Source organism: Aythya marila (assembly GCF_965140915.1).
Source record: "Aythya marila genome assembly, chromosome: 12".
NCBI lineage: Eukaryota > Metazoa > Chordata > Aves > Anseriformes > Anatidae > Aythya > Aythya marila.
The window spans coordinates 20561955-20575337 of NC_139053.1; the positions used below are offsets into that span (position 1 = coordinate 20561955).

At 66.6% G+C, this 13383-nt stretch overlaps 2 protein-coding genes across 2 annotated transcripts in view; both read left to right on the top strand.

The window, feature by feature from the left end:
• Nucleotides 1-729: 729 nt before the first annotated feature.
• Nucleotides 730-9619, top strand: LOC309882809 (cadherin-1-like). Its single transcript, XM_082770221.1, has 16 exons — nt 730-857; nt 943-1057; nt 4584-4807; nt 4923-5054; nt 5192-5347; nt 5420-5564; nt 5694-5869; nt 5952-6080; nt 6176-6361; nt 6450-6694; nt 6800-6942; nt 7047-7271; nt 7507-7728; nt 7805-7935; nt 8135-8278; nt 8477-9619. Exons 1-16 carry the CDS (start codon nt 792-794, stop codon nt 8687-8689), a joined length of 2652 nt encoding a protein of 883 aa, XP_082626347.1. The 5' UTR covers nt 730-791; the 3' UTR covers nt 8690-9619.
• Nucleotides 9620-10602: 983 nt separating this feature from the next.
• The window catches only part of TANGO6 (transport and golgi organization 6 homolog), a 30138-nt gene continuing 27357 nt past the window's right edge, over nt 10603-13383 (top strand). The window contains 4 exon segments of the mRNA XM_082770307.1: nt 10603-10624; nt 10627-11354; nt 11675-11791; nt 12794-12944. Coding sequence (XP_082626433.1) covers nt 10618-10624; nt 10627-11354; nt 11675-11791; nt 12794-12944 — 1003 coding nt within the window. The 5' untranslated portion in view covers nt 10603-10617.

Below are 13383 nucleotides of genomic sequence, written 5' to 3' on the forward strand. Positions count from 1 at the left end.
TTTTTTTTTTTTTTTTTAAGATCCTCCTGTCTGTGTGTGCTTCTGTGGGCCTGGTAGAATGGGAGGGGGGGGCCCACAGAAACACTGCTTGGCTGGGGACCTGCAGCATCACTAGGGGGGTGCCGAGGCAGTGGGATCTCTCCCCAGGGCTGTCCCTGTCCTCGTGTGGAAGGGGAGGACAAGGTGGATGCCAGGGAAGCAGCTGGTGGTGCTGGTGTGCATGGGCAGGACTGGTCCCAGAGCTCCCCATCCCCAGCGACCCCCCCGCTGCCCACACTAAGCACTGATAGCGCTGCATTGACACAGCCCAGAGCTCCCCCCGGGGCAGGGGGTGCTGGGGGGGTGCTGCCTGCTTCCCTATAGGGGGGGCTCAGCCCCTGACCCTGCTCCTGGGGTCAGCGCTGGGTGCTCTGTGGGGCAGGAGGAGGCGGTGGCACCAGGGGGTTCCCCCCTGCTTGGGGGTGCCGTAAGGTCCCCGGGGGGGGGTCCCTGGGGGGCTTCTTGCCCGGGTTTCACCGTAGCCACCCCCTCGAGGCTCCCCCGGGGCTCCGGGACCGGAGGGTGCCGGTGCCGGGGCCGCTCCCCGAGGGCTTGGGGGAAGGACCGGGAGGGGTTGGGGGGACCGGGGCTGGACCGGGGGGGGGCCGCCTCCCGGTGGGGCGGGGCGGGGCGGGGTCGCAGCACCTGCGGGCGGTGCCGCTTTCACCTGCGGCTCGGCGGCGTCAGCGCTCGGCAGCTCCGTCCCGTCCCGTCCCGTCCCGTCCCGTCCCGTCCAGCACCGGCACCGAGCTATGGGGCGGCAGCGGGGCTCTATGGGCCCCCTCTGCTTCCCCCTGCTGCTGCTGCTGCTGCTCCAGGTGAGGGGGACGGGACAGGAGGGGACTGGAAGGGACTGGAGGGGATGGGGTGGCGGTGGCCACGCTGACACCTCTGTCCGGGCAGGTGGGCGGCCGGCGGTGCGACGAGGCAGCCCCCTGCCAGCCCGGCTTCGCCGCGGAGACCTTCACCTTCACCGTGCCCCGGGACAGCGTGGCGGCCGGCGAGGTGCTGGGACGAGGTAGGGTCCTACAGGGGTGGAGGGGGCACACGGGGGTGGGAATGCAGCCCCACAACCCGCTGCCGGTGTGGCACGGGGCTGCGATTGTGGGGACAAGCGGGTGTGCCGGGGTGTTGTGGAGGTGTGGGGTTGGGTTTGGTGCCTGGCACCAAGGGTGGCAACGGGGCTGGCGGAGTGCCTGTGGGGTTGGGCTCGGTGCGTGGCGAGGTGGCGCAGGGCCGTGGTCGCAGGGATGGGTGCCCAGGGTGGCAAAACGAGGCACAAAGTCGTGGCTGCGTGGGGCCGGGGCCGTGCCTACGTGTCGGTGCACGGCGAGGAGCTGGGGCGCTGCAGGTGCCGGGGCCGGCAGCACCGGGGCGAGGGCGTGCGGGGGCAGCGGGCGCCTTTCCCGGCAGCGCTGACTCAGGCGCAGACCTGTCGGGGCCGGCAGGCCTGGGCGTGGGGTGCGGAGCCCCACCGCCACGCGTGGCCTCCCCACGGGCTGGCGGTGCCTCTGCGTGGGGCACCAAGCACCCGGCTCGATGTGGAGCCACGCACGGGTGGAGGTGGTTCTGGAGGTGCCGAAGGGGTGGCTGTGAAATTGGGGTGCTGAGGAGCTGTTGCTTTGGGGTGTTTGTGTCCCCACTATGCTCTTCCTCTCCCAGCACCGAGGTCCTGCTGGCTCCCAGCACTGCGGGGCAGTGGCTTGGCCACAATTTGCTTGGGTCAGTGGCTGGCAGCGATGCCAGAGGGGGCTGAGGGGCGCTGAGCACTGCAGCGGGGCCCCTGTGCCTTCAGTTTCAGGCTGAGTTTCACCTGCGCTGGCAGTTTCAGTGCAGGGAGCTGGACCCTGCACTGCAGCGAACGCATTCCATACATGTTTGCTTTCTGGTTGATCATTAACAAAAGCGCTCAGCACCAGGAGCCTGCGTCTGCTCGGGCTGTGCCTGATGGCAGGGTGACGGGCAGTTGCGTGGCCCTCTGCACCCCCGGGATGCACAGGGCTGGTTTCTGCAGCGGGGCCAGCTGGAAATCCCCTGCGTCCCAGTTTGGGGCTTGGGACAGAGGAGGAAGGAAGCGGACGGGTGCCTGTGTCAGCCCGTGCGTGCCAGTGGTGCTGTGGTGATGCCTGGCTGTGCCACGGTGATACCCAGCCGCTCAGGGGGACACTCAGTGGGGCAGGATGCTGCCCTCTGTGCCACGCAGCGCTTCAAAGGCCTCGGCCGGGCTGCGGTGCGGCAGGCTGACGAGCTGGCCTGTAATTAAGCTGATGAGTCGAGCGCTGTGTTGTGCCTCAGACAGGTCTGGATAGGCCCCGCGCGGCGCTGGGGCGGCAAGAGGCGGCGTGGGGCCCTGCCTCTCCGAGCGCTCCAGGGGCTGGGCCGGCTGCTGCTGCGGCTCCGAGCCTCCCGACGGCGGTGCAGCCGCCCTGGCACGCTGATGAAAAAGCTCGGTGGAGGAAGGAGCAATTTCCTCCGCGTTAATGCGGGCAGCAGGAGCTCTGCCCAGTGCCTCGGTTTCCGGTGGGTGCTGGGGCTGCGGCTGTCCCACGCCCCGAGGGAAGGATGGCAGCACCCGCCTGGCGGCCCTGGGATGGGACCGGGACCTTGTGGCCGCGCTCAGCCTCGTGTGCTGCTTTGCCCATGGGCGAGGGGTCCCCGGGCAGGGCACGGGGTGGCAGAACCCCAGGGAGGAGCCCTGAGGGAGCCCCCAGCTCTGTGGGACGTGGGCGTTTGGCCCCATTTGGGGGGGAAGGGGGATGTGGGTCTCCGGCGGGGGCGGATGATGCCCAACTACGCAGGTCCTGAATCAGCCCCGGGTGGGAGAAACCTCGAGACTCTGAAGTCACGGCGAAACTCGGTGACGTCAGGGGGAGCGCCTGGGCGGGACGTGTGGCTCACAGCGCCTTCGCCCGCGCTGCCCGGAGCTGGTGTTTGTGTCCCCCCCCCTCCCCGCCACTCCTGGCTTCTGCCCCAGTGCAGCCACCGCGCTTGCGCAACCGTGTGGGGACACGGGGTGGTGGCACCCGGTTGTCCTGGGGTGGTGGCACTTGGCTGGGCCCGTGACTCACCCCGTGCCCAGCCCTGGCGAGACACCTTCCTGTGTCACAGCGGGTTGTGGGGTGGCTTGGGGGCTGCCAGGCACCACGGTCCCCAGATCCCAATCCGGGGGGTGCGGGGTGCTCCCCCCCGCCCCATCCAGCAGTCAGTAATTCGGTGATTTTGGCCCCGTGGGTAGTGGCAGGTGAGGGTCCATGAAGGCGTGGAGCACCCTGCGCTTCAGGAGCCCCCCAAACTTGCCCCCAGCCCCACCGCCTCCCCCTGCCCCACGCCTTGCTGAGGCCCCATGGCTGCATGCCCCCGGGGAGGACGGGGCGGGGAGGGGTTGGCTTTTCAAGTGCTGAGCTGGAAAAACAGGTTGAGCACAGCCATGGGGAGCGCGCGCTCGGCACGGCGCGCTCCCTGCGTTCACCGCGCTCCCTGCACGCAGCCGGTGCGGGGCTGGGTGCTGAGCTGCACCCTGGGTGCTCGCTGCACCCGGCCGGCTCCGTGCCAGGTCCCGGGTGCCCGCGGGGGCCGCGGCACCTCCCCGCTGCCAGCCCCCGGTGCGGGAGCGCCCGGCCTGCCCCGGCGTGTCCCTGCACAGCCGGCCTCACCGGCTGCCCCGGCCTGGCTGCGGGACCCACCTGGGGGCCGGGCTGGCATCGCACCCGCTGGGTCGGGGGCACGGTGGCAGCCCCCAGCCCAGCTCTGCTATCGCCTTCCACTCACCGACGGCTCTGAATTGCTGGGCTGCACGTGGGCTGATGTGCCGAGGGATGGCGGAAAGGGCCCGGCAGTAAGGGCTGCCCCAGCTCCATGCATCCCACCCCGGGCACGTCGCCATCCCACGGCACCACCGAGTGCCTCCTGCCCGAGCCGCGGTCGTGCCGGGGCTGGGGGTGGCTCTGCCGGTGGGGGGGACCCAGCCTGGGTGCTGCTGGCTCAAACAAAACATCCCCCAGACAAAGGAGCGTTTGTTCAGGGAGCTCCCGGCTGCGCGGCCCCGCTCATGTGATGCCTGCTGATCGCTGCCGTGCTGCGCGCTGTCCCCCCCCCTCGGGCTGTCCTTGTCTCCAGCACGCCAGCCCCAGCTGTGACCAGTACCAGACCAGTGCCAGACCAGTGTGAGGGCTCGTACTGTGGCCCCAGCAGGGTGCCATCTCCCTGCTCTGTCCCCAAGGATCCCCTGGGTGCACCGGGGCTGGCACCTTCCCCGTCACGCAGGCTGATGCCCCTGTCCTGCAGCAGGTCACAAGCCCACTGCAGATGCATACCCCAGATCCCCGGCCATGCAGGAGGCTCGGTGACCCCCAGAGGTCCCCAAGCACTGGTGCACTGCCACCCCCCTGCCTGCAGTGCAGGATCCTGCACTGGCAGCCCCTGTGCCCCAGCCCTGGTGGTTACTGGGGTGTGCAGCAGGGACACAGCACACGGGGGGTTGTTCCCCATGGCAGGGGTGTGCCAGGCACGGTGCCATGCAGCCCACCCGCTCCTCTTGTCCCCAGTGCTGTTCTCGGGCTGTGCTGGGCAGCCGCAGGCCGTGCACGTCCCAGCCGACCCGCGCTTCGAGGTGGACGAGGACGGCATCCTCCAGACGAGGCAGCCGCTGCAGCTCCGCGGGCAGAAGATCCGCTTCAACGTCTCCGCCCTGGATGCCACGGGCAAGAGGCACTCGGCCTGGGTGACCGTGGAGAAGCGCAGCTCGCGGCAACAGCGCCGCAGCAACCAGGTGAAGCGTGGTCCCCGTGCCTGTGCTCAGCACAGCCCCTCTGCGGGGTGGGCAGTGGGTGCCGCCGGCTGCCTGGCGCTCCCGTGGGCACAGGGACAAATCGCTGTTCCTGCAGGGTGACGAGCCCTACATGATCTTGTTCCCCGAGTCCGGCCCCGGCCTCCGAAGGCAGAAGAGGGACTGGGTCATCCCCCCCATCAGCTGCCCCGAGAACCACCGGGGGCCCTTCCCCATGAAGCTGGTGCAGGTACGTGGCCCCCACAGTGTGGGGACGAGGGCTGAGCCAGCGCCAGGTCCTGCAGCCGGGCTGAGCAGCCCCGGGGGGGACGCGGGTACCTCTGCGGAGTGCCAGACCCCTCTAACAGCCCCCGGCCTCACCCCCAGATCAAATCCAACAAGGACAAGGAGACCAAGGTTTTCTACAGCATCACGGGGCAGGGGGCGGACAGCCCCCCCGTGGGCGTCTTCACCATCGAGCGTGAGACAGGGTGGCTGGAGGTGACGCAGCCGCTGGACCGCGAGGAGATCGAGAAATACGTCGTGAGTGGGGGCCGGGGCTGGGGGCGCCGGGGGGGTCTCGAGGGGGCCACGCCACTGACGGTGCCCCCGCAGCTCTTCTCCCACGCCGTGTCGGCCAACGGGCAGCCCGTGGAGGACCCCATGGAGATCATCATCACGGTGATGGACCAGAACGACAACAAGCCCGTCTTCACCAAGCAGGTCTTCGTCGGCTACATCGAGGAGAACGCGAAGCCGGGTGCGTGGGGTGGGGGTGGGGGGGCCCTGGGGCCCCGGGACGGAGATGTGCCGGGCCAACGGCGGCGCCCACGGGGCTCGTCCCGTGAGTGACGTCTCCCTGTCCCGTCCCATCCTTTCCCCGCGCCAGGCACCTCCGTGATGACCGTGAACGCCACGGACGCAGACGACGCGGTGACCGTGGACAACGGCATCGTCAGCTATTCCATCGTCAGCCAGGAGCCGGCGCGCCCGCACCCCCAGATGTTCACCATCGACCCCCAGAAGGGCGTCATCAGCGTCCTCGGCACGGGGCTGGACCGCGAGGTGGGCGCCCGGCCGCGTCCCGGCACCCCCATGGTGGGAGCGGCCGCGGGGCGCCCCTGACCGCGCTGCTCTCCGCTCGCAGACCACCCCCAACTACACGCTGATCGTCCGGGCCACGGACCAGGAGGGCAAGGGGCTGTCCACCACCGCCACGGCCGTCATCAAGGTCACGGATGCCAACGACAACATCCCCATCTTCGACCCCACCATGGTACCGAGCTCCCCCCCATGCCGGCTCCCGCGAGCCGCTTCCCCCGCTGCCCCCGGCCCCACACCGCGCTGACCGTCCCTGCGCCCCTCCCGCAGTACGAGGGGACGGTGCCCGAGAACGAGGTGGGGCTGGAGGTGGCCAGGCTGCACGTGACGGACCAGGACATGCCGGGCTCCCCGGCCTGGCAAGCCGTCTACCGCATCAAGAGCGGGGACCAGGACGGCGCCTTCAGCATCGCCACCGACCCCAACACCAACGACGGCATCCTGAGGACCGCCAAGGTGGGTCTGGGGGCTCCCGGGGCTGCCCCGTGCGGGACGCGTCCCCCCCAGCACCGCTCCCAGCCCAGCTCCTCTGTGCCGCCTCCAGGGCCTGGACTACGAGACCAGGAACCGCTACGACCTCGTGGTGACGGTGGAGAACGTGGTCCCCCTCTCCGTGTCCCTCGGGCTCTCCTCGGCCAGCGTGCTGGTGCTCGTCAGGGATGTGAACGAGCCCCCCGTCTTCGTGCCCCCCGTCAAGAGGGTGGAGGTGTCGGAGGACCTGCCGGTGGGGCACGAGGTCACCTCCTACACGGCCCAGGACCCCGACAAGAACCAGAGGAACAGGATCACGTGAGTGGGGGCGATGCTGGGGGCGCGAGGGCTGCGTGCCCCGTCCCGCCCGGCCGGAGGGGCCAGGCTGGGCACCGAGCCCCCCGCTGACCCTCCCTTGCCCAGGTACCGCATGGGCAGCGACCCCGCGGGGTGGCTGGCCATCGACCCCGAGAACGGCATCGTCACGGCCGCCCAGCCGCTGGACCGCGAGTCGGTGCACGCCATCAACAGCACCTACAAGGCCATCGTCCTGGCCGTGGACAACGGTGAGGACGCGCTGCACTGCGCTGAGGGGGCTGCGGGGACACGGGGTGGCCGTGCAGGACACCGGGACGGGCTGCAGGCACCTCGCTAACGCCCAGCTCCGCAGGGGTGCCGGACGCAACGGGCACGGGGACGCTGCTGCTGCTCCTCCAGGACGTGAACGACAACGGGCCCACGCCGGAGCCCCGCATCTTCGACATCTGCAGCCGGCAGCCCGAGGAGCAGACGCTGACCATCGTCGACAAGGACCTGCCCCCAAACACCTACCCGTTCCAGGCAGCGCTGGAGCACGGCTCCAGCACCAACTGGAGTGTCATAATGTCTGGCCAAGGTAGGTGCCGTGGGGTCCGTGCCAGCCACCCACCTGTGGCACAGGGCAGTGGGGGGACACTGAGCAAGGGCCGCATCCTAGCCAGATCCCCCGAGCCACCCTGAATGCCCCTGGAGCTCCTACCGGTCCCCATGGTGGCACTGCCACGCGGCAAAGCCCTGCGGGTGCTGAGGGTGTCCCCAGATGTGGGAGCTGGGACACACCTTGACCCCAAGCCCTGTCTTTCCCGCACAAGACTCGCTGCTCCTGAAACTGAATAAGGAGCTGGAGCCCGGGGAGTACAGCGTCTTCCTGAGGCTGACGGACAGCCAGGGCAAGGCGCAAGTCACAGAAGTCAAAGCCCAGGTGTGCGATTGCGAAGGGGCAACCAAAAACTGTGAGCGGAGAGCATTCATCGCCACTGGCCTGGGTGTCCCCGCAATCCTGGGGATCCTGGGCGGCATCCTGGCGCTGCTGAGTGAGTACTGTGGGGTGGGGACAGGGATGGGGCCACTTTCACCCCATGGCGCTGACGCCATGCCCTCTGCTCGCAGTCCTGCTGCTGCTGCTGCTGCTCTTTGTGAGGAGGAGGAAGGTGGTGAAGGAGCCGCTGCTGCCACCTGAGGACGACATGCGGGACAATGTCTACCACTACGACGAGGAGGGTGGCGGCGAGGAGGACCAGGTGGGACGGGGTGCTGGGCCATAGTCCTGCCCATGGGGTTCTTTCTCCACAGCACCGTCCCCACAGCGGGTGGCAGCATGGCTCCCCAGTCGGTTACCCAGTCCCCTGCAAGCCCCTGGTCCTTCCAGCACTGCCTGAGGCCATCCCTTGAGCGTAGTTTTGCTGTCCCCTCATGCCCCCCGTCTCCGTCCCCACACAGGACTACGACCTGAGCCAGCTGCACCGCGGCCTGGATGCCCGCCCTGAGGTGATCCGCAACGACGTGGCCCCCCCGCTGATGGCAGCCCCCCAGTACCGGCCCCGGCCCGCCAACCCCGATGAGATCGGAAACTTCATCGATGAGGTGAGCCCAGCTCCGTGCCCTGCCCTGGGGCGGGGGTGCAGTGCACATTGCCACAGCTCCCTCTGTCTGTGCCAGCACCCCTGGGCTGCATGTATTGCCGTCCTGCGGGGCCACAGCGGGGACAAGTACCCATCGGTGGGGGACGGTGGAGCCCCTGGCCAGAGGCTGGGTGCTGAGCTCCTCTTTTGTCTGCCCCAGAACCTGAAGGCGGCTGACACAGACCCCACAGCCCCCCCCTACGACTCCCTGCTGGTGTTCGACTACGAGGGCAGCGGTTCGGAGGCCGCCTCGCTCAGCTCCCTCAACTCCTCCGATTCCGACCAGGACCAGGACTACGACTACCTCAACGAGTGGGGCAACCGCTTCAAGAAGCTCGCTGAGCTCTATGGTGGCGGGGAGGATGATGACTAGGCTGCCCTGGCCCTCCTGCTGGCCTGCAGCCACGCAGCGAAAGCAGCTCTTGCCATTTCTTGGACATGCACTGGCCCTCGCCAGCAGTGTGGTGGGTGGCCAAAGCCCCCTCTGACATCCCTGGATCCATCACTCACATCCCTCTCCTTCAGTGCAGATAAAGCTCAGGATTGCTGGGGCTTGAGTGTTTTGGGGAGCCCGTGTGTTTCCTGGTCCCCCTCAGCTCCATGCAGGCTATGGTGCCATTTGGGGCTCCCTGGGGGGACGCGGGAGGCTGGCAGTAGGCACTCCTTGTCCCGAAGCTGAGGTGCTCCTGGATCAGCTCCCAGCCTCCCCATGCCCAAATCCTGCAGTGGCCCTCGGCTGGTGCTCAGCACTTCTCCTTCATCGAGGAGAGGCCCCCACCGCCTCTCCCCCTCTGCTGCGGAAGGAAGGGGTTTCTGTGGCACTCTCCAAAATACCTCGCGCTCCCAGACCTGAAATCATGGCCATGCTGGCAGCCAGCCACGCTCAGGGAATGGGATGGCCCCACGTCCAGCTTTTGTGTGGAGCTGCTCAAGCATGTGCCGATGCCGGGTGGATGATCTATAAACACTGATTAATGATGTGCCATTGTCTTTCTGTGATACATGAGGGAATTATATTTGATATAGTACTTGCAGGCAGATTTCTATTTTTCTGTATACCAGATTATATTATTTCCTTTTGTGTCATATTATGTGTAATTATTGTGCTGTTAATAGAAGGCGCTTTCTGAAATCAAACAGCTTTACTTAAATTCTGAACTGTGTTTAGCTGTTGCCACGTTTTGTATTTTGAAAACGGGAAAAGGGTCTGATGCAGGCTGGGAGCCCAGCCATTGTCTAGTTTTAATTGATTGTACGTTTTTTATATAAAACTGAAATAATACGTTGTTTTAATAAAATGAGAAGCCCATTTCTTTGTGTGTAGCTCTGCCAGCTGCCCTGCCTGTGGCCGTGCTGAGAGGCAGGTCTGCCCTGCCGTGACTTCTTCTTATGGCCACGGCCGCTGCTGCCTCCCGAGTGCAGAAAGCGAGCGCTTGCTGAAGCCCCTGCTCTTCATAACAATCTTACCCGGGGAGGGAGGGATCCATTACAGAGCACGTGTTTTCTCAGCACCGGGGCTGATAAGAGCTGTGGCTGGCAGCTCGCAGCACCACAAGGTTTTACCTTACTGCCCATCTGCCTGGACGGGCCCTAGGGAGAGGGGGAGCAGGAGGCAGGGTGAAAGCTGGGCTTGCACTTCGTGCCTTATCGCGGTGGCTGCACCCTGCGTGCCCAGCCTAACGCCCGACCCACGCGGGCCCAGCAGCGCAGGCGAGGCTGTTATCGGTAATGTTTGCCCGGCCCTGTAATTATTGCTGTGTTTTCTCCAGAGCAGCCCTGCCCTTTAAAGGAAGCAGAAGGCAGAGGAATAACGTGCCCCACAGTGCCTGCGTGCCTCTCTGCAACCACAGGGGCAGGTACAGGAGTTGCAACCACCCTGGTTACAGTCTGGGCCAAGTGAAGTGCTGATGTGCGTGCTTTGTAACGTGTTTACTGCTTGGTGTTCCTCTCCTTTCACACAAAACGCTAATTTCTCTCCACAAGCTGCTGGCTGCAGCCAGAACCTGTGCTCTGTGTATGGACAAGGCTGAGCCCCAGCCACCCCCAGCCGGCTGCGGGGATGCGGTGGCACACAGGGCGGCAGCTTTCCTCAACCACCTGCCCCGCTGGGGCTCCCGGTGCTCCGGGCGGCCACGCCGAGCCCCGGTATTGCCCCGGTACCGCTCCGCCGGGCCGGGCCCGCCATGGCGCCGCGACCTGCCCAAGATGGCGGCGGGCGGGGCCGCCCTGCCCATCCCTCCGCCATCCCCCCAAGATGGCGGCGGGCGGCAGCGCCCCTCCCCTTCCCCCGACCTCCCCAAGATGGCGGCGGGGGAGCGGCGCGCCCCTCCCCTCCCCGGCACGGCGGCCCCAAGATGGCGGGCGGCGGGGAGCCGGCCCCGGGGCGGGTGCTGGAGGCGCTGGAGCTGCTGCTGGGGCAGCCCGCGGGGCCCGGTGAGCGGGGCGGCGCGGCCGGGCCCGGCCCGGAGGGCGCCCTGCGGCTGGAGACGGTGCTCAGCAACGCGGCGGAGCTGAACGAGAGGCTGCGGCGAGAGCCGGGCTGGGCGGCGCTGCGCGGCCTCCGCTCCGCCGTGCTGGCCCGGGCACCGGAGCTGGCGGCCGGGGCGGAGGATGGCGAAGGCGAACCGGGCTGGGCCGCCGCCTGCGCGGTGCTGGCGCTGCTGCTGTGCCTCAAGGAGCGGCTGCTGGCGCTGGCCGCCCTCCCCGCCGCCCCCGCCGCCGTGCCCGGTGCCCCGCCGCCGCCCGCCGCCGATACACTGAGCGCCGCGCAGGGCCGGGCGCTGCGGAGGGCGCTGGGGGCCGCCGTGGGGCTGGGGCTGGCGCCCTACCTGCCCCCGGGTGTGGGGCAGCGCCCCGGGCCACCCTTGCCTCCGCCACCCCCGGGGGTGACCCGCGGGGCCCGGCTCCGTGCAGCCACCGGAGCCCTGGTGGAGCTGTGTGGGCACCCTGCGCTGGGCAGCCCACTTCTCGCACACCACCTCGGCCTCCTCCTCGCCGGGCTCTGCCTGCTGGGACACGGCCCTGCTGCCCACAATGAGGTCGGTGGGCTTGAGCATCGCGCTCCCCTACGCCTGTCCTGATGCTTCGGTGCTGCCTCGTGGGGTGGCCGGTGCAGGGGGTGCCCTCGGAGCACCCGTTCAGCTGCCCTCTATGGTGGCTGGTGCTGAGCCACGTTGGTCTGAGTGTGAAATAAGAGGTTAAAGCATTGTATATATACAGTCTGGGAAGGAGGGCTTGAGGGGCACCAGCACCACGCCGCCGGCAGCACCGTGCCACAGGGAGCTGGGTGCCAGCCCGTGTGTGGGTGCAGCACCCCCGGCCGGGCTGCCCTCACCACCTCAGGGCTTGTTTTTTCCAGGGCCTTTCGGAAGCGGAGCGAGCACGGAGCCGGGAGGCCCTGCAGCACATCCTGGACCGTGTCTACCAGCCCCTGGCAGTGCGGGAGCTGCTCGTCCTGCAGGGCGGCCCCAAGCAGGTACTGGCTGCAGCGGAACCGTCTCGATGCGGGGCAGCCACGGATCCCGCGTCCCAGCAGGAATATGATGGCCCAGCAAAGCACCTGCTGTCCCCTGGGCTGCCTGTTTGCATGGCATGGAGGGGCAGCACGCAGTCTGCAGGGTGACGTGCTGCTGCCTCAGCACCGGCCGCTGCTCGTGGTCTGTTCAAAGGCTGCCTCACGGCGGTGGGGAGAAGGAAATGGGAAATAAGTGCTGTGCTGTCTGCAGAGGCAGCTGCTGGATTGCACTCAGAGCAGCCTGTGGCACATCCTCTATCCTCTGGCTGAGACTGAAGGCAATTACTGAGCAGGCAGAATCTGCCATCCTATGTGCAAGTGCTGCAGAGGTGCTGCATGAGGAGCTCACGGGGGTCAGCACCCTCAGTAGATGCTGTGGCTCACCCAAAAGCCAGGGTTTCCTGGTCAGACCAGAGTCAAGCTGATGTCCTGCTGCAGCGTGACATTGCCAGCCTTGCTCCATGTGTCCTACCTAGCGAGTGCACACATTCAAATTGCTCCATTTGTGGATTTGCAGCCTCTGAACAGCGTTGCTGTTTGTACCTGTGCCTGTGCAGTGCTCTGCTTGAGCCCTGGTGCTGCCTCCCCACTACTACGCTGTGTCTAGTGCAGCAGGAGTCACCACTGCTGTCCCCTTACGTGCATTAAGGCTGGCTTGTCCCCTGAGCTGCCCCTTGCCCCATTTCAGTAATGAGACGGTCAGAGCTGCTGCCTGACCCTGGGAGACTTTAATTAAAGGAGGGAAGCTCTGCATGAGAGGATGTTCCCGGCAAGGTTAGTCTCTCATTAAACCCTAATTTGCTTTGTGCCACTGGATGAAGTGATTTAAAACGTTTCTGTGTCCTCTGCTCCTATCTGGTCTCCAGTCCTCCAGGGCAGGGTGCAGGCCTGTTAGTGAGGGTTTGCCGGGAGCGTGCACTGGGGAGAATACCCTACTTAGCCTGCTCCTTTGTTTCCTTTCAGAGTCGTCCCTCTCCTGGGGAAGAAACAAAGCCAGCGCTTGTACGGGCTCCAGCATGGCTGCGGCGCCTTTGTGGCCAGCTGCTCTCAGAAAGGCTGATGAGACCCAGCGGGGTTCAGGCTGTGGTTCGGGGCATCATGGAGGGAACCGGCGGTGAGTAGGGTGCTTGGGCGCTGCGGTTGGTTTCCAGGGTTGCAGATTAAAAGAGGCTGTGATGATGTGTCTGAGACGTTTCATCCCATGGGAAGCCCAGAAAACCTCGCACCAGTCGAGCCCTGAAATGGGGAACGCTTTTGTTAGGCTAAGCTGACTTCTGTAATGCTCACGCAGGTTTTGCTTCTGAGTAAGGCAAGGCTGTTGGACTCCTGAAATGTGGACGCCTTTAGCTTGGGGTATGCCATCCGTTTTTAGGGAAGAGAGCAGGGTATAACTCTCCAGCCAGCTTTTAGCATCACGGCCCCTTGTGCTGGTTGGGTTTTGGTGCAGCAGTGCTCGGTGTTAGGCTGTTGGCAGCCGCAGTGGAGTGGGAGCAGCCCTGTGCTGGGCCTTGGCAGCCTGGCCCCCTGCTCTGTTTCCTGCCAGTTGTGTTAAG